Genomic DNA, 22,538 nt, shown 5'->3' on the forward strand with positions numbered 1-22,538 from the left:
GTTTTTGTCTTTGAAATAGCTTTAATAGGGTTCCCGGAAATATAGTCAAGGACTAGTTTTTTGACAAGGGTTCCTGGAAATGTGGTCAGGGACTAGTTTTTTGACATCTGTTTTCATGCCTGATAAATGTTTTCACAGAATGCTAGTTTCTCCATTTAAACTGAAGGAAAAATGTGGACCTCTGATAAACAGCATTTTCAAAACTGAAATACAAGGAAACTTTGATTTTGTGGATGGTTTTAATTTGCTCCTGGTTTTAGAAATGGAAAAAAGCTTCAGCACTGAGAGGAAAAAATCAGAAAGGTTCTGGTGGTTTTGTCATGGCTAATGAAGTAGCAGAGCAAAACATAATATAGAAATACATAGTGCATTTTACTGCTTAGACAACTTTATATTTTTAAGAGGCATACATGAAGCAAATGATTTATCATCAAGAATCTAAATTCTTCTGGTGTTTCGCTTTTTACAGTTTTGGAAAAATTATGAACTTAAATTAAGGCTTAAAAGAAAACCATGCATGCTGTTAACTGGATGGCTCAGGAGATTGGTAATTTATTACAGAGCCTTTCACATCTAGGGCTGTAGCTCAAATACAGTTTAAATTGGCGACTGCTAAACAACTACTGCCATCTTATTTTCTGTGAAATGAGTTGGTGGCCTTAGTCCAGCATGAAATTTCCTTCCAGCTGAAAATCCACCATCACAGTTGGCTATCTTTTGATAATCTGATCTTGAGGCAGCTTGAGGCAGGGACTGATAGGTCATCCCACCAGAACCTTGTCAACCTGTGTTGGTGAGAATCCTAAATGAGCTATACCAGGGCTGCCTGTGCTGCCTTGTCCATGGAAACATTTCAGACTTGTTACTTTGAAACTGTCCAGTTTGAGCTGAATTCAGAAGGCACATGTTTCAAAAGACAGAATTGCACCTGCCAATGCTTGCTTTCTTTTATCAGGGTGTGGAAATAACCAGAGTAACAGAAGGGATTCTACCTAATGTTTTGTCTTGCAAAGACAGGGGCCTGTTGGTTAAGCTTGAGATTTGGGGCTTCACTAACATTCAGATTCAAGGCAGCACAACTGACATTAATGCTTAGATGTGATTTTCTGTTCCAGGATACCTATAATATTATTCAGGAATATCAGTGTTAAATCATCAGTTTTAACTCCAGAATCGATGGCTGGACAGATTTACTGTGTTTTTCCTACTGTGACTTTAAGCAATAGGTATTGTTGTAGTTTCTAGATGTTCTACGTTTTCCTGGATTTAGATACACCCATAGAGCTGCTTAAGTAACATGCTTGCTTTCATGTCAAATACTGTATTTATAAGGGTGATGGTGCTTGAGGCTGATAGGAAGCTAAAGAGTATAGTAATTCACAAAAAAAAAAAATCTTTTATTCTCTCATGGGGTAAGGATTTTTTTTAATAGGTATGAATTATCTATATTATTACCTTCCATCTAAGTGCAGTTTTCTGGGTTTGGATTGGTTTTGTTTGTTTGTTTGTTTGTTTGTTTTGTTTTTGTTTTTGTTTTTTTTTAAGGTGTCTTAGTCGAGTTAGCTTTCAGGTAGGTAATTTTTGGTTTGTTTTTTTTGTTTGTTTGTTTTTGTTTTTGTTTTTGTTTTGTTTTGGTTTGGTTTGGTTTTTTTTTTTTTTTTGAGGTTTTGACTTCTCTAACCAGAAACAAAATGTGGCATAAACCAACTCCTTTGTTGCTTGCATCTACAAGCCGGGCAGTAAAATGTAGCAGCTATTAAAATCACACAAACTTAGACTGAAATTTGTCTTCACAGTGTTGAAATCAAGAAATCTCTACTCATGTAAGGTTTGTATAAAGTGGCTATTCTGTGTGAAACAGTAAAATATGTTGGAAGACAATAGTTTTCTGTTGTGGGGTTTTTAGTCATGGTGTGCCTTTTAGAAAGGAAATGTATACAAATCTTAGCAGTAACTTAAGTACTTGACTGTTTTTCTTTCACTGGGTACATGAAAGCCAATTCACCATGTCCATCAGAGCAGTAAATGTTGATTGTATTTACCTTTGAATACTGCCTTGAATACTACTGTACCTGAGCAGTTAGCTTTTCCATGTCTGAAACATACCAGTAAAAATTTTCAACAAATAAATGCCAGCCCTTTTAAACTTTCTTATTTGACTTGCATATTCTTCGGCTTTAAATTTCATGGCTGAGAGCAATTGAAAGCAGATTGTTTATTCATGCTCTGACTGTAGCAGGAAGGAAATAAGAACACTTCATATAATTACCACAAAGTGCATCAATTATAGTTTTAATAATATTTTGAATTTAGTTATCAAGCGTGCTTGAAACATACTGCATTTTGCTGACTTCTTTTCTGAATATTTTTCCACTTTATAATATGCAGCTATTGTGCTTCTTCCTTTACTCACAGTTCTTACTCTACACTTCTGCATAAGCAGAAGATTTGCCATAGATTTGTTTTCATCAATATGCAAGCTCAACAGCAAGGGGAAAGACAGCATGCACTTCACAGCATGCTTGGAAGGTTTCCTGAAGTAATGGGCTCCAAATAGAGGTCCTTTTGCATGGTACAATTACTTCTAAGCCATGCCTATTGACATTTGAAAGTGCATTTCTATTTAATTTTTTTGGTAGTAGTCCTGTCTACGCAGTCAGGATCCAGTCTCAGGTAAGAAATGAGCACCCCTCAACAGCTTCTGTGTGGTGACAGTAAGTAATATTAGTCTGCAATTCACATTAAAAATGGAATTGGCACCTAAGCTACTTAAAATACTTCCATGGTGCAGCAGTGCTTAAAAGCATACCATCACCACCACCCCAAAAAAACCCCAACAAAAAAACCTAGAGGAAATCTCACATGTCTTGTAGTACTGCAGCTGGGACACTAGTATAAAATTATTTTTGCTCGTAAATCTTCAGGCTGCATTCCCTGGCCTATTTCTTTGTGTATGGTGTGAGTGGGTGTTGAACAGATGAATTCCCACTTGGCAAGTGAAGTATGGAAGTGGGGAACAGAGTGCTCGGCTTCTGCTTCCCATTCTTCTCCTCCTATCTCTTGCCAAAGGAATTAACAGTCTCCTAGCCTTTGTCAATACCATCCGTGTCCTAGTTAGCCTGAGGTTGTGTCACTTTGTTTGTGAACATTTGCAGTCTGGTACTAGTGCAGTCTGGGGAAGGCGTTCCTAGTGTGCAGCTCAGCTCGAGGGCTACTGTGGGGTGAGCACTGGCTTTTAATAAGCTTTGAGGCAGGCAGGCTTTAGTACAGTTGGCATGTAGCTTTCTGAGATCTAGACTCTTCCCAAGGATACCTGCTGCCAGGTTTGGGATTTCTGACACCATTAAAGATGTTTTTTTAACTATGAATGAGGAAAAGCCACTGACAGAGTCTTTTTTTGTAGACAGGATCTTAGTCACTTTCCAGGCTCTGTGAAGTGAATCACTTCTATGTGTGCTTTAGGCAAAGTTAAATATATGGAACTTCTACCTTGGCAATTTACCATTTTCCTCATTAGAACTCTAGAATCCAAGGATGTCTCCCTGTCAATATTTAAGGATTACTTTAGAAATACAGGAATGCCCTTCTGTCTTCTTATAAAGCTTCCAAAGCTGCGGTCATTTGAAAGAGTGAACCTAAATCCTTGAAAAGAAGAAAGTGATAATAGTGCACATTACTAGAAATAAGTTAGTGGCTTTAAGAAGTAGGGTGATTTTCTACTCTAAGTAGATCAACAAGGAGTAGGTGTTATTTCCCAAAAGATATTGTAATGACTTGCTGATGATTTGCTTTCAGAGGAAGAAAAAACCCCCAGCAATCCAAATCCAATCACTCTTCTGGTTGTCACCTGTTGTATTTCCCAAGATTTTCCAAGGTGTTTTTCATTTAGGTGTGTGCTTTCATGAGATCACAAAAGAACAGTGTGTCTGGCAGAACTTTATTTTCTTGCATGTGCTTCTAATCACATGCTTTCCTGTGAATTGTACTTTACTGTAGTTCTAAATATTCCATAGTTGAAATATTATTATTTAGTGTTCCTTAATTTTTCTGTTCACGAGGAGCATGGGTACTCCCTTGCCTGCCTTTCTGAGCACTTTCTTAATGTATTAGATTACATTTTCAAACCAGTAAGTAATGAAAATGTAGAAGTGATCAAAGGAAACTGCAAAATTCTAGTATTTGGTGCTCATGACAGTGATTTAAAAAAAAAGAGATAAGCAACCCAGAACCTCCTGAAAAAATAGCCTATTAAGTCAAACTTTTGATTGTGTGATGTCTGTCAGTTTTGTACAAATGCAGATTTAAAGTTAGAAATAGAGCATATTGTTGCAGTGTTACCAGCCTTCTAGTTGGAAAAGTAGTGGAAGATCTTTGAGTTCCCCCTAGAGAAGCCTGTACAGAAATATAAAATCATGTGCTTCGTATTCATATATGCAAATAATTGTGAGACCACTCTCTTTGAAAGGTCATAGCCATCAGGGGAAGTTCCTGAGGGGAAGAAAGAAAATGTCACTCCAGTCTTCAGGGAGGGTCTGGGAAATTACATTCCCAGTCACTCTCGCCTTGATCACTGTAAAGGTGATGGATCACATCCTCCTGGAAGCTGTTTTCAAACATTTGGAAGATATCAAGGTAGTCAGAGTAGTCAGCATGGATTTTTATACAGGGGAGATTGCGCTTGGCCAACCTGAAAGCCTTCGATGACTAGCTCGATGGATGGGCTAAAAGCAGTGGATGTTGCTTACTTTAATAAGGCTTTCAGCTCTGCATCCCATCCATCCTTGTAGACAAGCTAATGAAGGACACACCAGGAAGTGGACAGCGAAGGTCACTGAAGACTGGATGGGTTAAGGAGCTCAAAGGATTGTGACCACTACAATGAAGTTAAGCTGGACACCAGTCACTGGTGGAGTGTCCCAAGGGCTGATTCTGAGTTCAGAATAACATCAATCATTAGTAACATCATCATTAGTAACCTGAACAGTGAGATGGAGCACACCCTCAACAAGCTGGTGGAGGATTTCCAGCAGTGCCTTCCAGCCTCAGCCATTTTGTGAATGTGTTGTATCTTCACCATTTGATTTGTCTTGAAAAATTCAGTTACTGCTCTTTGAAAGTCTTAAATCCAGCTTCTGACAAATCACGAGAAGAGATGCCAGGTGCAAGGGGTAGGCTATGTGGGAGCAGGTGTAAGATGAATATGAAAGATCAAATAGCTCCCAAGGAATAAGGAACAGTATGAAGAATGGAGTGAAATACCAAATCTTTGAAGTGCTGCAGGACATTTTTGAAATGTATCTTGACTGCAGTATGATAAGAGGTGTGACATGGTGCCATTTTCTTTTCCTGAGGAACAAGGTGATGTATTCCCTAAAACCTTTTTGGAAGCTGTGTGGTTAAAAAATTCAAGATATACTTCTACTGGATCATCAATTGTTACAGACTTTGGTATGAAACACTTGTGTAATAGCAATATCTCTAGAAAGACATACCCAAGCCTTAAGCTATTAGGCCTATATTTTTCATTCTGTGCTGAAGGTGGTAAGTACTCAAATCAAATGGAAAATATAAATGGAAATAAAATATTCAATCTATTTTTCCAGTTGTGTTTGGGCCTTCACTGCAAGACTTCTTCATGATTTTGTAAATCAATCTTTAAAGATAGGGAAAAGATTTTATTTTAATTCACAGGCTGTGCCCTTTCAAGGAATTTTTGAATCTGAATGTAATCTTTCATAGGTTTTTACAGGTTGATCATCTTTAACCTTAGGACTTACAAGAAAATGCAAGGCCATTTAACAAGTTTTAAGTAAGAATTGTGAAAGAATAGTACAGACTCCATGATCTTTGTAATATGTGAGATCCACAGATGACACTTGAAAATTTTTATCCAAGCAACCGGTGTTTAGTAAAAATGCTAAATCAGTCCTAACGGTTATTTCATAATCTTTTATCACACAATGCTGTTAGATTCCAATTTATAAAAAGGTGGAGTGCTGAATAGGGGAACATTTGATGGATATTTTTCTGATTGCAAGTGAAAAGCTCATTTATTTGCTTGATTTAAGTGAAAGTAGGGGTGCAAGGAAAGGTCAGAAATCTCTATTCCAGGTACAGGTTTTTCAAATCTACCTCTCTTAGAGTACTGCATTTATTCAAAGCCCCTTTTGCTTGGTTGTCAAGTCCAACCCTATCTGTAATTTTTTTGTAGCCTTTCATTATCTTCGAAAGGTGTTTCCAAAAGGTCTGACTATATCAGTGTGTCTGGGGTACTGACTTACATTTTGTCTGGAGGAACCTAAATTTAGTTTTCCTTCTTTTTAGCTCAGTATTTCTTTTCCATAAGTAATTCTCAAAATGATTAAACCTATGTGGTGATAAAACCCAAGTCTCACCACCTTCATGTTTAAAACTGGCAGTAATACTGACAAGTTTTTTTTCTCTATTAATGAATATATCCTGTTTTGAAACTAGAGTAAATAAAATCTTTGTCCAAAGTTTAAAGGGAAGGTCAAGGTGGAACGATGCATGTTATAGGTATTATAAGAGGGACTTTGCTAATTTACCAAGCCAATAATATGACCAAATTTACACACAAGTGCTTGGGCACTGTTATTGTCTGGAGGGAGTGCAGGTAAAGTTTCTGAATTTGGCATTCTGAAATTATTGTAGACTTCTGCATGAAACAAGTAAAAGGTGCAGAAAATAAATTGAAAATGTAAGACTGCTTACTGAACAGCTGCCAGATATGTTAGGGAGAGACAAGTGCACCACAGATGAGGATTTGTAGGCCTGAAATTGCATTACATGATTATTGATGTTTTAGTCAGATATTTTCGCCTTATCTGCTGCAGAACTGTCAGACACAAGAAGCAATGGAAGCAGACTATTTTTTCCTGACATTTCTACATCATTCTACATGGAATTTTAGCCAGCAATCTTGGACCAGTTAACAGGCAGTGAAAACTGTTGCAAAATGGATATTCCAAATTTGAATCTTTTTCCTCGTTCCTCTGGAGCCCTTCAGGACTAAATTGAGTGTTTCAGAACTGATCTTTATAACCATTTGCATCTTTACCTTACAGGGTATGAAATCAATTCAGGCCTTTTCTGTGCCTTTGGGAAGTTTGTCCTTGACTGGAATATACATTTAATTAGAGCACCAGAAATAAATGTCTTTGTGTTACATATTGACTTCTAAGCTGGAAACAAAGTGGTGCTTTAGAGTTGTAGATATGCAGAAGGATTGCATGGCGTCTACAGTCTCTAGGAAAAAATAGTTTAGAAAATGCAAGTTGTGTTGCATGTTTTACAATAAAAAGAAAATTATGTTGGTCTCTTGATACTGTGTGGTTTCTTAAGGAGACAAAGCTTACCTGGGCATGTGGTTCTGAGTTTCCTTAAGTGACCTTTGTATCTGTTACCAAATTTCAGGTACGTTTGGTAAAAAGACACGGTGTCAAAACAGACCATTTCTTTCAGGAAAGCAAATGTCGTATAGAGGAGGGCATATGTTCTGGGAGAAATGTATTGATAGTTAAACCAGGGACAAATGCTGAAATACTTCTTCTGCTTTTTTCAAGCTTAGAAATATTTTGACTTTTTAAAATTTTAGGTCATTTAAGTAGATTGATAACAAGTAGAATGGTGTAATTTAAGTAATATATCGAGGAATGTAATTTGTAGATGATGACATATATCTATCTGCATATATATGACACATGGGGGATGAAAATATGTCAGCTGCTGGGCAGACTATATTAGATTTCTTTCCTTCTGTAGTTACAAATTTGTTCTTTTGTTACTAGCCTGTTTTTTCATGTGCTGGCTTTCCAAGATGGCCAGACACCTGATTCTGGTGCTGGAAAGAGTAATGTGAGTAATCCTTCACTGTTTGAAGGCAAACTCAGTCATCTCAGTAGCTAACACTAAACTGGCTGCAGGAACTCTCATATCTATATATGTAAATACAAATAGAGGTAAGAGTTCTGCAGAGGAAAGGCATGCTAGAAACTTCAGATGTAATTCCTGCCATAAAGGTGATGAGCTGTACTAGCCAGATGGAAAAAAATACCAGCATAACTTGTGGTTCTGCCTTAAGAGAAGTATGGAGGACCAGAAGGTCTTTGATCACAAATGTACCTTTAAAGTAAGTCAATAAAAACCCTTCAGTAGGATTTAGTGAACATCCTAGGATATGATTTTAGAAATACCTAAATGCAGTTTGAATTTTAGTCTTGTTGGATTTTTTTACTGCTACGTACCTTGTTAAGGTTGTGGAAAAGTTATCATACCATAGAATGCTGTGAAAGGTAGGAATATGAATTCAAAATATAGGAAATAGCTATAATTAGTGTTTTCACTGCAGTCTGCTGGAAAGTATGGAGAAAATGCTATGTTCTGTTTGAATTATCTGTATTCATTATATAGAGGAAAAAATGATAGGAAAACAGTCCTTTGAGTAACTCTCCTCTGAGGAGTTTTAAAGTAACATTATGAATAAGACACACTTATCCCAGTTACACACTTAGGTAAAAGCTTGTTCTTTATGAACTCCCAACTTCATCTGTCTTACTGTGAGTATGAGTGACACAAAAGGAGATACTTGGGATGTAATTTGAAATACTGTATTTGTTCTGTGCACAAAAGTCCTCCAACAGGTAAACACAAGCAAAGCCCATGCAACCACTGGAAAGTACATAGTAATAAATTACATAGGCTTTTTGCCTGTGGTTTTTTTCCTTTATCCAAAACAGGGAGGAGTTGTTTATAGTCCATGCAATTACAGTGATATGGAAGTAATGAAAGTATTATTTAGATGAAAAACAACAACAAAATAGGGCTTTTAAAGAAAATGGCAAGAGTTAACACAGCTGTGTGTGAACCAAAGAGTAAATAAGGCAATTTCCTGCCTTTTTGTGGAAGTTTTGGGATGTGTGGGATTACAGTACTACTGAATACCTGTCACCCTGTGGAAACTGCTCCAACAAAATTATTGAGGAAAAAGGGTACTCAGGGTTTTTATTACACATTTTAAATCCTTACTTGTGTGGCAAACTTAGAATTTTCAAGGGAGATGGAATGATATATAGAATAACATAATACCTAAAAACCAGTTTCAGAGCATGCTCCTCTTGCGTTTAGTCCTGCTCTGATGTGTCCACAGCATCCAGAGTCATCCTAACCTGTGGACAGGGTAATTGCTGTTGTAGCAAAACCCACAGGAAACCTATTTCTTCAGGACCGTTCATTTTAATGTATTAAGTTTGTTACTACACTTTGGAATGATGAGTTAATGATATTTGACATGGTAGATTTTCCTGATAGAATAATATTTTTGCCTATGATACCCACCTTTCCTTGCTTTGAGGCTTAGTACAGAAAGTCACGCTGTGCCGCTTCTGCTGATATTTCTAGGGAGTGAAAGAGTCGGCCTGAAAAGATTAATTAATTTTTTTTATTCAGCTTGAATTCAGTTCCAGTGGAAGTGAGAAGAATCTGTGTATTAAGGAGTTTACAAGCCTTTAATAAGTTACATTGCCTCAAGTTGGCAGTAATTGAGTGACAGCAGTGAAAGAAAATTTTTGGAGTGTGTTCAGAGCCTAAAAACATAGTAGTGAGACTTAACAGCTTTCATAAGGCTGAAACAGAGATAAAATATGGTTGATGGTAACTAGCAGAAGGCACTTTTGGCATAGATACAGCATCCCTGTATTTTCTATCCTATCCAAATACTTCCTGTACTTTTAAAATTGTTGGACATGTGTGCTTTGATAATTTAGGGGTTTGTTTTTGTTTTGCTATAACTGGTAATTTTAATGGCTCCTAGTTTTAAAGAGAATTTTGTTTAGATGCTCAGTTTATTTATTTTAAAGAGCTCTGGGATGTTCTCTATGAGAAGATAATGAACAGGAAGTATTACATTAAAATAGGCGTTCTTAATTTTCCAGTGCATTTTAGAATTCAGGTGTTTTGTAATCAAAAAGAATATTTTAATGTTTAGATTTAATACATGCTTTGGAGCCATTGTTTCCACCAGTGTTTGTGGTGGTTTTTTCATTATAATATATTTTAAAGCCCAAATCAACTGCAAAAGAAAATGCACATCTTTGAATTCAAGGAAAGCAATTAAGTTCAGAAAAGTGCTGATACTATCATTTAAATAAGATTGTATTGTCACTGCTATTATGCTAGAGTACTATCTAGTATTGAAGTAGTCAGTTTTGTTCAAAGTGGAAAGAAAATGGAATTATTTTGGAATGAAAATTAAATTTTCTCTAACCGTGAGCTGATCCAAAAAGACAATTGGAGTCCCTAAGAATGCAATAAGGGAGTGTACTAACATGATAATAAGGAAATATTTTGATGTGGGTTATGACTGCTTGAAGATGATCAACAAGGTTAGAGGTGTGCCGGAAGAAGCATAAACATTGAATCTTTTGTGAGTCACAGACCTTGAGGTGGGGTGTGAATTTTGCAAGCCAAGCTGAAGGCTAGTAGGTTTTGCTGCACAGCTTTTCTTGTTAGAGGACCTAACTGGAAGCGATAAACTACATCAATATATTACAATTTCTACCACTGTGCCACAAAACTGCTCTTCTGAGCAGTCTGCAACTTGCTAAGCACTTGCAGTTGTCTTTCAAAACTTTTTTGATTTTTTTTTTTTTTTTTTTTTTTTCTCAGCAAGACATTTTTGACTTATTTGTGTTTCATGCTTCACAGGCACTTGCTTGCATACAGCTGAAGAAGTTCAGTTATGGTTTTGTATGATTGTGGGGTTGTGCTTTTAGCTCTTTATTGTTTAATACAGATTATATATAATTCCTATACTGTTTAGTGTGATACTTTGAAGTCTAATATATGAAGAAGTCATTCACTATAAATCATAATAGAATCATTGTTGAGGTCCTACTTGCAAAAGCAAAATAATTTAAGGGTAAAAGCCCTTTGCTTGGTATTGTTCTTTTAAAGTTAAACTGCTCTTTTTTTAAGAATTGAAAACCAGTATTATGTTCTTTCTTATAAATTATCATGGCTCATCACAGGTAGAAGTGGATGGCATGGCCAGTTTTGTGAGCTGGTGGCACAGCCAGCAATGATGCGCGAACAGGAACAGCAGTTAACAAACGTTGCTGGTGTGAATCACCCCGTTGTTGTGAATCCTCTACTGAGTAATGTTTTGGGAGCCAAACTCTCAAGTATTGGATTATCCAAATGAAAACTGGTTAGGATTACACTAAAACCTTATTAAAAGTTGCATTAGAAAGGACATGTAAAGAGTATGAGTCTGTTCATTAGTATACATAGAAATTAAGAGCATGGATAGGGAGGAGGTAGCATCCTCATAATAATACCATAATAGGTAATTCAAGGGAGTTTAGATTACTCACCGATACCTATGTTTAAAATCAGTCTTTGAAAACTGGTGATTCCAGAAACAGACTAGTAGCAAAACATTTGTGGAATAATGTTCCTGCAGACCTGATTTGATGCTAAAAGTACTAAGTATCAGAAATTGCAATGGCTAAGCTGTCTAAAAATTCCCAGTTCTGTCCTCTCTGCTTTGGAGTAAAGCTTCGTGGAAAGAGGGTCTAACATCAAAATACTTTTCCAGGAGCATGAGACAATGTTCTAGGATTACCAGACATCTAGTGTACAAACATAGAATAAATAATCATCTCCTGCTTCTATCAATAACATCCTCTGAGTGGCAGGAGTGATTTTTTTTCTTGTCACATCTCATCACAGCATGGACTGATATAATTTTTATTTTGTTTGCCTTCAAAACAGCAATTCAGATAAATTCTGAAGTCTAGTTTCCTCTCTGTGAGAGAACACAAACATTTTCAGTGTTTAAGAAGCAGTATGTGACTGCAGCAGTCGTTCAAAGTTGTAGTCCTGCCAAAAAGATGTGAAGAAAATGCATGGCTGGTAACCTTACCATGAATCAATATATGCAGCGAGGCAGGATACCATACTGGGATCATACAAAGTGGAAGATGCTGTGCAAGGCATGTAAAACAATCCCTCCACTGCATTTAGCATTAGTGAGGCCACAGCAGGAGCAGTGTGTAATTTGGAACACTTGAGTTCAAAGAAATGGGTGACCCAAGGCAGAACAGCTAGAGGAAATGAGCAAGAATGATCATAGATCCGGAAAAAAAATCGGCTACTAGGAAACACAGAGCAGGAGAGAGTTTTGGGGTCTTTTTTTGAATCTGGGTGATAGGACTGAAGAGAAATGTTTGTCCCTAGGAAGTGTAAGAAGTTCTTGCAGTGAAGGAGTGGTTGTCTGTGCCTTCTGCTAATGAAGAAGAGACGAGGACTAACTTTGTCTGTTGTGTTAGAAGGAAAGGAAAAACACTGCAATGGAGAAGAGTGAAAGAGAGAAGATTGCATGGGAGTTGTGCAGCCTTCATCACTAGAGACTTCAGGATCAGAGTGAACATGAGAATACTGGGTGAGATCAGGCAGATGGGTGAAGATGACTGTCTCAAGTTCTTCACAGATCTATGAACCTCTTGGGTTTTTACCTCCCTTGGTTGAAATTAGCCCGCTTTTTAGGATTTCTTTTTGCACTTTGCAAATAATAGTTAAATTAGAAGTACCGAAAAATATATCAGTGGGGATCCTTATTCTCTTTTCAACAGTAATAGTGATTAAATGCACAAGATTAGGATTTGTCCAGGAATCATAAGAAGGAGTCCTACAAAACCAAATATAGGACAAGATAAGTTTTAGTGCTGTGCCATGGTCCCAAGGTCATTCTTTCATGAGAATGAATTCTCCCCCTGCTGCTAAGGTGGGTTGGGGAGGAGAAGGGTGATTTTTCTTGAATTTATTTCTGTGGGATTGCCAGACACTTTTGTTGGTCTGTGAAATACTCAGTTGTACATCACTGCCTGGCTCTTCACATTTGGTTTAGGATCATAACAGGTTTCTCATTTGCATTTGTCTGGCATGTGCAAATTATTTTACTGAATGGCAAAAGTAATTATGCCATTATTAGTACAAAAATTAAGGACTTTAAGTTGATAATTTGTAGTTATAAAAATATAGCTGCCTTAAAGTAGAGTGTTTTCAGAACACAGTATAGGAATTGCTAAAAGATTTTGCTTCACTTGCTCAGCCCAAGTGATTTAAATAGGCAATCTAAACTTCAATTTTCTCTGGATAATTAGAATCAAACTGAACATTTACGAATTAAACTAATGCTTATCCAAATTTCTCCCTTCTGTTTTTAATGACTGCTTATTTTTCTTTGCAAATAAATAAATCTCTAATGTCTAATGGGTTGCCCAAAGAGACAAATCTGGGGAGTTGTTCAGGTTTTTTTCTCTCCAGATAGTGGACTTGATTGAAAGATTCCTGACACATGTATTAACTTCTGTTAGTGGACTTCGGTGCTTCAGTGTTTTTCAGGGATTCTTCAAAATACATATTATTTAGGTATGCCAATACTATCCCTATACTGATTTCTCCCCTATTGAATTTAAGTTGAACAGTGTTGTTTGGAAAATTCTTTGAACTAAAAACATTGTTCCAGTCTATGCATACAGTGATTTTAGAAATGGAAGTCTCCAGAATAAGACATCTAATGTAAATTATTTTTTTTAACTGTGATGTATTTTTACAGTGATGTGACTACGTAAATATTTTTGTCTGTAGGAAAAATCTTCTGTTCCAAACAGCTGTTTCAGTGAAGGACCTGTGACTTTAGAAAAAGGTGAACTGAATGTTCTAGACCAACTGAGGGTTTTTATTTTGCAGCTTTAGAATACTCCTACACAGATTTCTAAATTGTCTTTATTGTTAAATGTGTTCTGTAACTTCTGAAATCTGAGTGTGAATCAAGCTTTTGATACTTACTTTGCTAACTAGTACTGTCTTACTGTGCTTTCTCATCTCATCCCTATCCACCTGCCTTGACCTTACGGTAGAAGATCTTTGGTGCAGGAATTGTTACCCAGTGCTGTGCTGAGTAGTCATGTGGTATAATGCAGTCTTTGTGTGAGTAAGGCTTCTTGTCCTTACCAAAATCCAAACAATAAAATATTTTAAGGTGAAAATATCATGAGGATGTTAAAAGCATTTTTGTAGAGTGTTATCAACCTGTGAACTTGTAGGGGGGAAGATGGTACTTCATGTGTTATATCCATGTATTGTATATCTGAAGAATTTTAGTGCCTGTGTAAAATGTTGTTGACTCTAATGAAAACATAATAGTTAGACATGTAGCTTAACACCCCATATATATTGAAGCGGGTTTTGTTAAAGGTGTGGATTTGTTCTTTGAGTCACACACAGTGTAGCAGTAGAAAGATTTCTGCAGTGAAATGATGTGTTTTCATACCTAGCAGATTGAATTGCCATTCAGTACTAACTGAATTTAAAGATGTATGCTGCTTGTTTATTTCTAGGACTTTTGTAGAAGCAATCTTAATAGATTGCTTTGAGAGCTCGCGGTGTGCCCACATTCTGCATTTTTTAATGTTGAAGCAGTTCTTACCAGGAGTGTATGCCTTTATTAAAAAAATAAAACAATCAAAACACAAAAAGGGATGGTGGTGATGTGGGGGACAATTTCTTCTGGAAATCACAGAACTAATACTTCACAAGCTGGATCTGTTGTTACTGCTGTTAGAAAGACAGTGGAATATGTCATACCTTTTTTGATCATGTTTTTGATAACATCTTCCATCCTTAACCTGTTCTCAGAAATGCAACACCTCAGATTCTTTTTGCATATTTTGTCCAAGGATTGTAGAGCTTCAAAAATCCATTTTGCAGGCTTTCATAAACAACAATTTAATTTCTCAATGAATTTTTTTGCTGTAGTACTAATTTTTTTGTACCTTGTTTTTACACAATAGGAATTAGTTCTAGACTGATAGTGTATTGTGGCCTTCTGCCTCTTTGCCTGTGTTTACATTGGAGCCTAATAGATTCAGGAAGGCTTGAAGATACCCTAGAATGTGTTTAGGAAATCCCATGAAGATACTAGGATTTATTACGTTAACTTTTAGGTAGTCTCAGCTGTTTTGCTTGGGTACTCTTACTCTTCAGATAAATTTAAACTGGAAATGCAAAGCAAGGGCTATAAAACAGCCTTATTATAATCTTACAGGTCACAACTGAATAGAAATCCCTGTTTTGTCCAGGATTTGCAGAATGAATGGTTATCTAACTCACTCCGTTTGAGAACAAGTCTGGCATACATTATCAGCTTTAGTTGTTTCTTTACTTTTTTTCCTTCCAAATAAGCCCTGCAGGTTTCATTATATAAACTCTGTTAGGAATTGAGGAATCCTCTTGACTACAGATGCTGAGAATGGATTATGAGAAACAGGACAGCAGAAAATAGAGGATTGTGAAGTGAGTTGTCATGTTTCTAACCAGCTGAACTCCAGCTCTTTAACTTGCCTCCATACCAAAACAAATAAAGACAGAAAAATAACATAAAGGCAGTGCTTTCCAGTTCTGCAGCTGTGTGAATTTCTAACCACTTGTAAATAGGAAGAATTTAGATGAGTGTTCTCTCCAATATCAAGTGATATGGTAATGTTTCATCTGTATCTCACTTGTGTGTTGTTTATGTAAAATTTGTCTGCAAATGTGCCTAATAACCCTGGGCAAAACTTGCTGTAGAGCTGGCTTCCCATCCCTATGGTTGGGGTGGTGGGCAGCAGTGGGACTGCCTCCCACTGAAAGGATCTAGGGCAATTTGGGTAGAAACCCCAGTGGCTCAGTGGCTGCCAGCTCGTGCGTGTTGAGGACAGACACCCGGGTGTCAGTAGGGAATGTGGTGCTGGAGCACAGCAACGCCCAGAAGAAACGTGAGGAAGATGCAGTCAGGGATAGCCTGTGTCTGGGTCCTTGCACAGCGTTACTGTGACAGAGAAACTTGTCATTTTTATCAAAACAAAGTTGGTTTAAAACTGGCAAAACAAAGCTTAATTAACTTTTCAGAGACTAATGTTTAGGTTTATCGTGGTATATGTATTGTATATTTATTTTTTTTTCCACAGAAACCTGCTAATATTTTAGTTATGGGTGAAGGTCCTGAGCGAGGAAGAGTAAAAATTGGTATGTTTATATCTTTGATAAGTCCCAGTGTAGCATTTAAGTTAGAATGTTCTGAAGGTGCAGTTGTACCACCTAAAGTAGTCACTGTAATACCGGTATGTGCCTGGGCACATTGCCTAAATGCTGTTTTCTGAGTGACTAGCTTCATCATATTAGCCCCATGTACCAGTTCTGACAATGAAATGCTGTAGCCTCATCCATAAAAAGTGGAAAATGTCATTGTATTTTGCTTAAGTGGGTGTTTCTGTGGGGTGGGGGATTTTCATGTGGGGTTAAAGATGATCGCTAGCTAGGAGGAAAGGAGGAGAAAGAAATGGGATTTTAAAATTTCCTCCATTTATCTCTAATGCCATGACATCTTGCTACTGCTTATAAAGATCTAAATAGGGAACAACTCATTGCTACAACCTTAAATCTTCTAATGGAATCAAAGATGGCATTCAGCCTACAGAATATTCTTCAAAGAGTAGGCAGGTCCCTTGGAGATGAACACAAGGGATCTTAAAAGTGCAGAAAACACAGAAAGCTATCCAGAATGTTTAGTGAGAGCTAATAGCTAATGCTAAATGCTTTGCCTGGGGTGTACCAGGTTAGAGAGGACCCAACACTTCCACGCTATTGTAACATTTTCTGGTGGGAGTTACTATTGAGGGAGAGGATGATTTGTAGAAGTTCAATTGTTTTAAACTAAATACATAAATAAAAATTAACAGTAGTCTAACAATAATAAACTGTACTAGGCTGTGCATTATCATGGCAGTGTTGTAATTTCAGGCTACTAGTGCACAGCCTGCTTACATGTTATGGTAATGCGGCCCCATTTGGAAGGGTTTTTTAGAGCTAGTTCATCTTTTTCACTTCCCTCCGGCTTTCTTTTATGAGATTACTCTTCTGCATTGTTGCTCTGTTCTCTTACTGTTTTGTTTATCTGAACTATATCGTTAATCACTAGTATAATGATTCAGGGTAGGATTTTCTGGGAGCATTCAGTGCTGCTCTAGAACTTCCCTTGTCCTTTGGAATCTAGGGAGCGATGGGTGAGGGTTGAATGCTTCTGCAGATCCTACTCTGAAAGATTTAATGCCTTTCTGAACTTTAAGGTTGACAGTAGGGATTGAGGTCTGCATAGAAAACAGGTACAGCATGGACAACAGAAGGGAAAAATTTCTTCATATTACCTTACTCTTCACGGAGGGTTTCTTCCAAAACAGAGGATGTAGGTCATCCTCTGGACTCACTTTTGACAATGGTGGTAATATTTGCTGTCCACAACGGCTTGCTAGTAATTGCACATAGACCACCCATTCACTTCTTAATTTATAGTTTTGAATTACTTTGAGAATAACTTAGTAAACAACTAAATTAAGTCAGATTCTGTTAATGGACAGGTGAAAGATTCTGTATTGGGCCACCAGTCCTCTGAGCCATCCATTCCTAGCACGAAAGAGGGAGGGGAACCTTGGATTTCTAAGTGTGTTATCAAAATGTAGATACTTTTTTCTTATTTTCTTAAGATTGCCACAGCAGTAAAAGAATGCAGAAGTTATACACGTACAAAGGGCTTCCACTTCTCCAGTGTAACTAATTTTCCTAAAAAAATACATAACTGGTATTTAACTTAAAATAATTTTTATGGGCTTTTTGTGTAATTTTTATTATTATTCATAGTTATTAGTGACTTGATCAATTTTGAGTAATTGATATTTTAATGTAGAAAACTGTAAAATGTTTCACTTTTTAAATGCAATCATAAATAGGAATGCATATGAAAAAAATAATTAAGGATTGTGAAGTGAAGTTAGAGACCCATATTTACACTGCAGTATTCCCTCAGTGAGCTATAACGTGTAGGTCCTTTTCCCTCAGGGTGGCTACTCATCTCATTTCATTCAAGTCTTTCTCAGCATGTGAATATCCCTACATGTTAGGGTCACTCTGTCTTGGGATTCAGGGGTTGGTGGGTCAGGAAAGCAATTTCATGGGAGAAGCTGCCAATTTTTTTCCTGTATGACTTATACTTAGTTGTTCAGACAACTTTCTAGGCAGTTGTATACTACAAGTTCTAAAAAGCACTTTTTAATGATACAATGCCCACAACCAAAATTTTAAAATCATAGCCTGAATGGTACTAAGTACTGGTATATTGATATTGGAAATGTATCTTGATAGAAAATCAGCAGGGAGGCAGATGCTGTAGGCTTAGTTGCTGTTTTTGTGTGAAGGAAGTCTTGCTACAGCTAACTTCATGAGGAGGGAGCTTTTGTCATGTGCATGTATGTATTATAAATCATTCTAACCTTTGCAGAATCTGCATTTTGCTCACTTTAAAAATTGCTGCTTTGTGAAAAAACATCCTGTAATAATGGGAGTATTTTACCAGAGAACATCAGGTAAAATGAGTCAGGATTTACCAGTGTCCTGAGGAGTTGATCCACTTCTTCAGAACAATGGTTAATTCTTTGTTGTAAATGACTCATGTTAGTAATGATTTATAATGATATACTTCATAGGTGATGCCATCCAGTAACTTCTACAGAAAGAAAATCTGCTCAGAGAGTTCATATCTGCTACAGTCTGACTTTGCATTTTATTTAGGAGTGATTATAATGCTAACAAATAAACTCAATCAGTTTGTTAAAAAAAAGGTTAGTTTCCCTCAAATTTTAAAGCATCTCTCTTTGAATTTTGCAGCTGACATGGGCTTTGCCCGATTATTTAATTCACCTCTGAAGCCTTTAGCAGACTTGGATCCAGTAGTTGTAACCTTCTGGTATCGAGCTCCAGAGTTGCTTCTTGGAGCAAGGCATTATACCAAAGCTATTGGTAAGTAAATTAGACAAAAATGTACTGTTTGGTTCTTGATGTAAGCTGTGCCCAAATATTAAAGCTTTGATAAATTGTTCAAAGGACAGTAGCTGAGTTAAAGGTACGTTACTTGTTTCTTGAAGAAACATTAATCTTTGACAAAGTGTTTAGTTTACTGGGTTCTCAGGCTATATATAGAAATTAAATATATTGATGGGTTTTGGCTCCAAATGCCCTGCAATGCAATCTAAGTTCGTGGCTTTCACACAGGACTTTCATAAATGCTGTTAGATGCTATAAGAAATATGGAAGCATCTTTGAACTGCTAGTAGAATTCATGTTAGGATGACTGTGAGGCACAGTGCATTAATTTTATTGCAGAGGTTATTACCTAGTGTAATAAATATATGAAATAAAGAATGTACAGAATGGAGAATATAGTGGCTGCACTGAAGCTAAACTGTAAAATTGAGCTGTGTTTTAGCCTCTCTGTGTCTTTTTCAAAGACAGGTGACAGATGGCCAGAGCTTTTGTGGGCTGTAGAACAGGGGGAACAACCCAGCAGCAAACTGGAGGGAGATTCACTTTTACTGGATTGATCAACTTTGCTATGGAAGGGAGAGAGACTGTAGGGAAAAGCACTGGGAATTTTTTCTCTAGTTGCCTGGTTTAAAAGATGTGTTAAAGGCTGGCAACCAATTCTGGGAGGAAATAACTTCCCTAATGGCTACTCCACTTGGCGCAGACATGGAGGTTGTATGTTAGCATACTGTGGTGTTGTTTCTGTAACCTGAAAGTCTTCCTCAGAACTCCATCTTATTTTCTTGTTTTGTTTTGGTTTTTTTAAAGATCATATCCATGTTTCTGTCAGCAACTCTAATGTTCATGCCTTAAATGTATTCCTGTTTACTTTTCTGTTAATGCTGTGTTTCTTTTATGGATCAGATACATTTTTATATGTTCCTTTAAACTGCTTAATTTGTTGTATTTACGTGTTCCCTCACTTTGCTGCCATTTCTTCTGATTGCAGTGTGTGAAGCTGCATGGGCAGTCACAGCCTTTAGTACATAGTTTTTTTGGTGTAGATAAGAAATGACTGTAAAAACTGAGTAATGGGGTTATGCTGTATGCATTATTTGCTTTTGTCCTTGTTTATGACCTTGCTCATTCAGGGCTCAGTGTAGCACCACTTTGAGTTAAAAATTGTGTTTGTATGTAATAGAAAAAAATGGAGAAAACAAGTGGGAAAATTCAGATCTGATTATTTAATAGGAGAGCAACAGTGAAAAGAGCAAGGTTGTCGGGTTTGGGGGTTTTTTTTTGATGAATGTTTTGAAAAAATTGTGAGGTGTGTGGGCTTGTAGCAATTTGCTTGTTACTGTCTTTCAAGGGGCTACAGATAGCATTTGGTTTATACCAATACTGCTACTTTTCAGCTTGTATTTTTGGGGTCGTTTACTACTTAAACTTGGCTGATCAGTGACTGCCCGTTTCTTGGTCAGGACAGTGTGGCACTGAAAGGGCAAGATGCTGGTTGGCTTTTCTTTGTGTTCTATGTGTTGACAAGTTACCCCAATAGTTTCCTTCACTTTTATTCTTAACAAATTAATTTTTTTACAATATTAAGTGGTAACTACACTTTAAAAACCCCACAAAAACTTGTGTGATACTCTCTCAGCGCCTGTGTAGCTACTGCATTGGGTAACTCCATTCAAAGCTAAAAGAAGAAGTTGAGGAAGTATTGCACTTCTACAATAGAAACATGAAATTTTCAATACAGGAACCTTATCTCTGATAAGCTAAACACTAACATTCTACCTCATCCAGATGCTTTTGGAAAGATTCATTTGTTGTTTTTTTTTTTTTGTTTGTTTTATTTCTGTTCTCCTTTTTTAAAGATATTTGGGCCATAGGGTGTATATTTGCAGAGCTGCTAACATCAGAGCCAATATTCCATTGTCGACAAGAAGATATCAAAACTAGTAATCCTTATCACCATGACCAGCTGGACAGAATATTCAATGTAATGGGATTTCCTGCAGGTACATACTGTATTTTTTTATCACCGCTGTTCAAAGAAAGATATCCATATTGCTTTCTTTGCATATGAAGGTGGCAGCTGATCAAAGGAACAGAGCTGTTCAAACACAATCTTTATTTCATGAGTTATAAATCTAGAATCCAATGGTCAAATTAGATATTTTCCCTTTTATTAATGCTAGGGTTATCTTTGTGTATACATGTACAATGCTTTATTATTTTAAAAGATTGTATTTAATGGTGGATGATTAAAATGGGAAGGAGTATTTCTGCATTTCTTTGGTACTGATTATTGATTTGAAAGGCAACTGATGATTTATGAAACCAAGCAAATATATATATATTTAGTGAATATTATGCATTTATTTAACTCAGGCCAAATTAAACATAGCATTTGGAAGTAATGGAGGGTATTGATTTTTTTTTTCCCCCTGGTGGAAAGCTGGTTGTATAGAAAATACTTCTTTATTCTAAACCAGAAGAAAGAACTGGTTGTATGAACCAAAACATATTACAATGGGGATATCATTTGTTGCATTTTCCCCTCAGTGTTGGTCATACCTTGTTTTTATGCAGGTTGCCTTGCTTCAGTTAACACTTTGTCTTCTAGTGTTCACATGATTGTAGGAGTCAGAGTAACAGGGGCCTTATTTTTACTTTTTGTTTATCTTTCTCCTCACTGCTTGTGTTCCCTGCTCCACTATTCATTATGTTTGCTTGTATTTTTTTTTTTCTGGACTTGCCTCTTTCATATGACTTTTGTGGTCTGTATGTTTGTGTGGTTCTAGAATTTTGTTATTAAACATACTCTTACTTTGCCTTTTTTTTTGTGTGTGTGTATGTACTTCATTGCTTCTGTACTCCTGTATGAGATTCACGGAAATGTTGCCGTTCCATATTGTCTCCTTAGTTTTGCTTCTTCAAGCAATACTATCCCCTTCTGCTTTTGAACTAGAATTTTACCCTTTTATACTTCTTAGTTCATTTGGGTTTTACATTGGTTCTGTATAGCTTACTTGAGTAGATCGTACTATCATTTTGGTTTTTGGATTGGTTTAATTAATCCTTTCTAATGGTCTGTGTTTGACCTTTGGAGTTCTTTGGTTCTTACCAAGAAATGCTTTTCATTCAATTGCAGCAATTTTTTTGCATTTTAATTGGCACTTGCCATATCTGAAACAGTTCCTCATGTCTCTGGGATAGGAAAGAGGAGAATATTTTGTTTAATTAAGTAATAATTAAATACATATCTCTAATTAATTAATTAATTTAATGCTTTTAAACGTGGTGTTCTGCAGTAGTGATCAGGCGTAGTAAAGATTAGCAATGAACCAAATTAGTTGCCCACAGAGCCTTTTCAAGAGTTAGACCTTAAGACATTTGAGGCTAGGTGCTGGTAGTGAGTTTTTTGTGTATTTTAAAATCCATTTCAGCCTTGGTATACATTGAGATAAATTATTCTTTAATTTGAGTGTGCAAACTTTACTTTTTCTTAACTTTTTGTTTGCTAACAGTATTTCTTACTTTGCAGAATTACTTCTGGGCATTTTCCTGTAACTAAAAGTGCTGTCAGAACAGAGAATCCCTTAGAAAGAGACAGGGTTTGC

General features: G+C 36.6%; 1 protein-coding gene across 5 annotated transcripts in view; it reads left to right on the top strand.

Annotated features, from left to right (window-relative positions):
- Positions 1-22,538, top strand: part of CDK8 (cyclin dependent kinase 8) — a 75,422-nt gene that overhangs the window by 39,085 nt on the left and 13,799 nt on the right. For 3 of the 5 annotated variants that reach the window (XM_066175907.1, XM_066175906.1, XM_066175909.1), the window contains exons 5-7: positions 16,029-16,086; positions 18,778-18,909; positions 20,790-20,933. In XM_066175907.1, the coding sequence (XP_066032004.1) occupies positions 16,029-16,086; positions 18,778-18,909; positions 20,790-20,933 (334 nt within the window). The remainder of the gene's footprint in view (positions 1-16,028; positions 16,087-18,777; positions 18,910-20,789; positions 20,934-22,538) is intronic. The other 2 variants (XM_066175908.1, XM_066175910.1) reach the window with 2 other exon arrangements.

The sequence above is a fragment of the Chamaea fasciata genome, unplaced genomic scaffold (assembly GCF_029207755.1).
Source record: "Chamaea fasciata isolate MVZ Bird 193981 ecotype frontalis unplaced genomic scaffold, bChaFas1.0.hap1 SCAF_2, whole genome shotgun sequence".
NCBI classification, from domain to species: domain Eukaryota; kingdom Metazoa; phylum Chordata; class Aves; order Passeriformes; family Sylviidae; genus Chamaea; species Chamaea fasciata.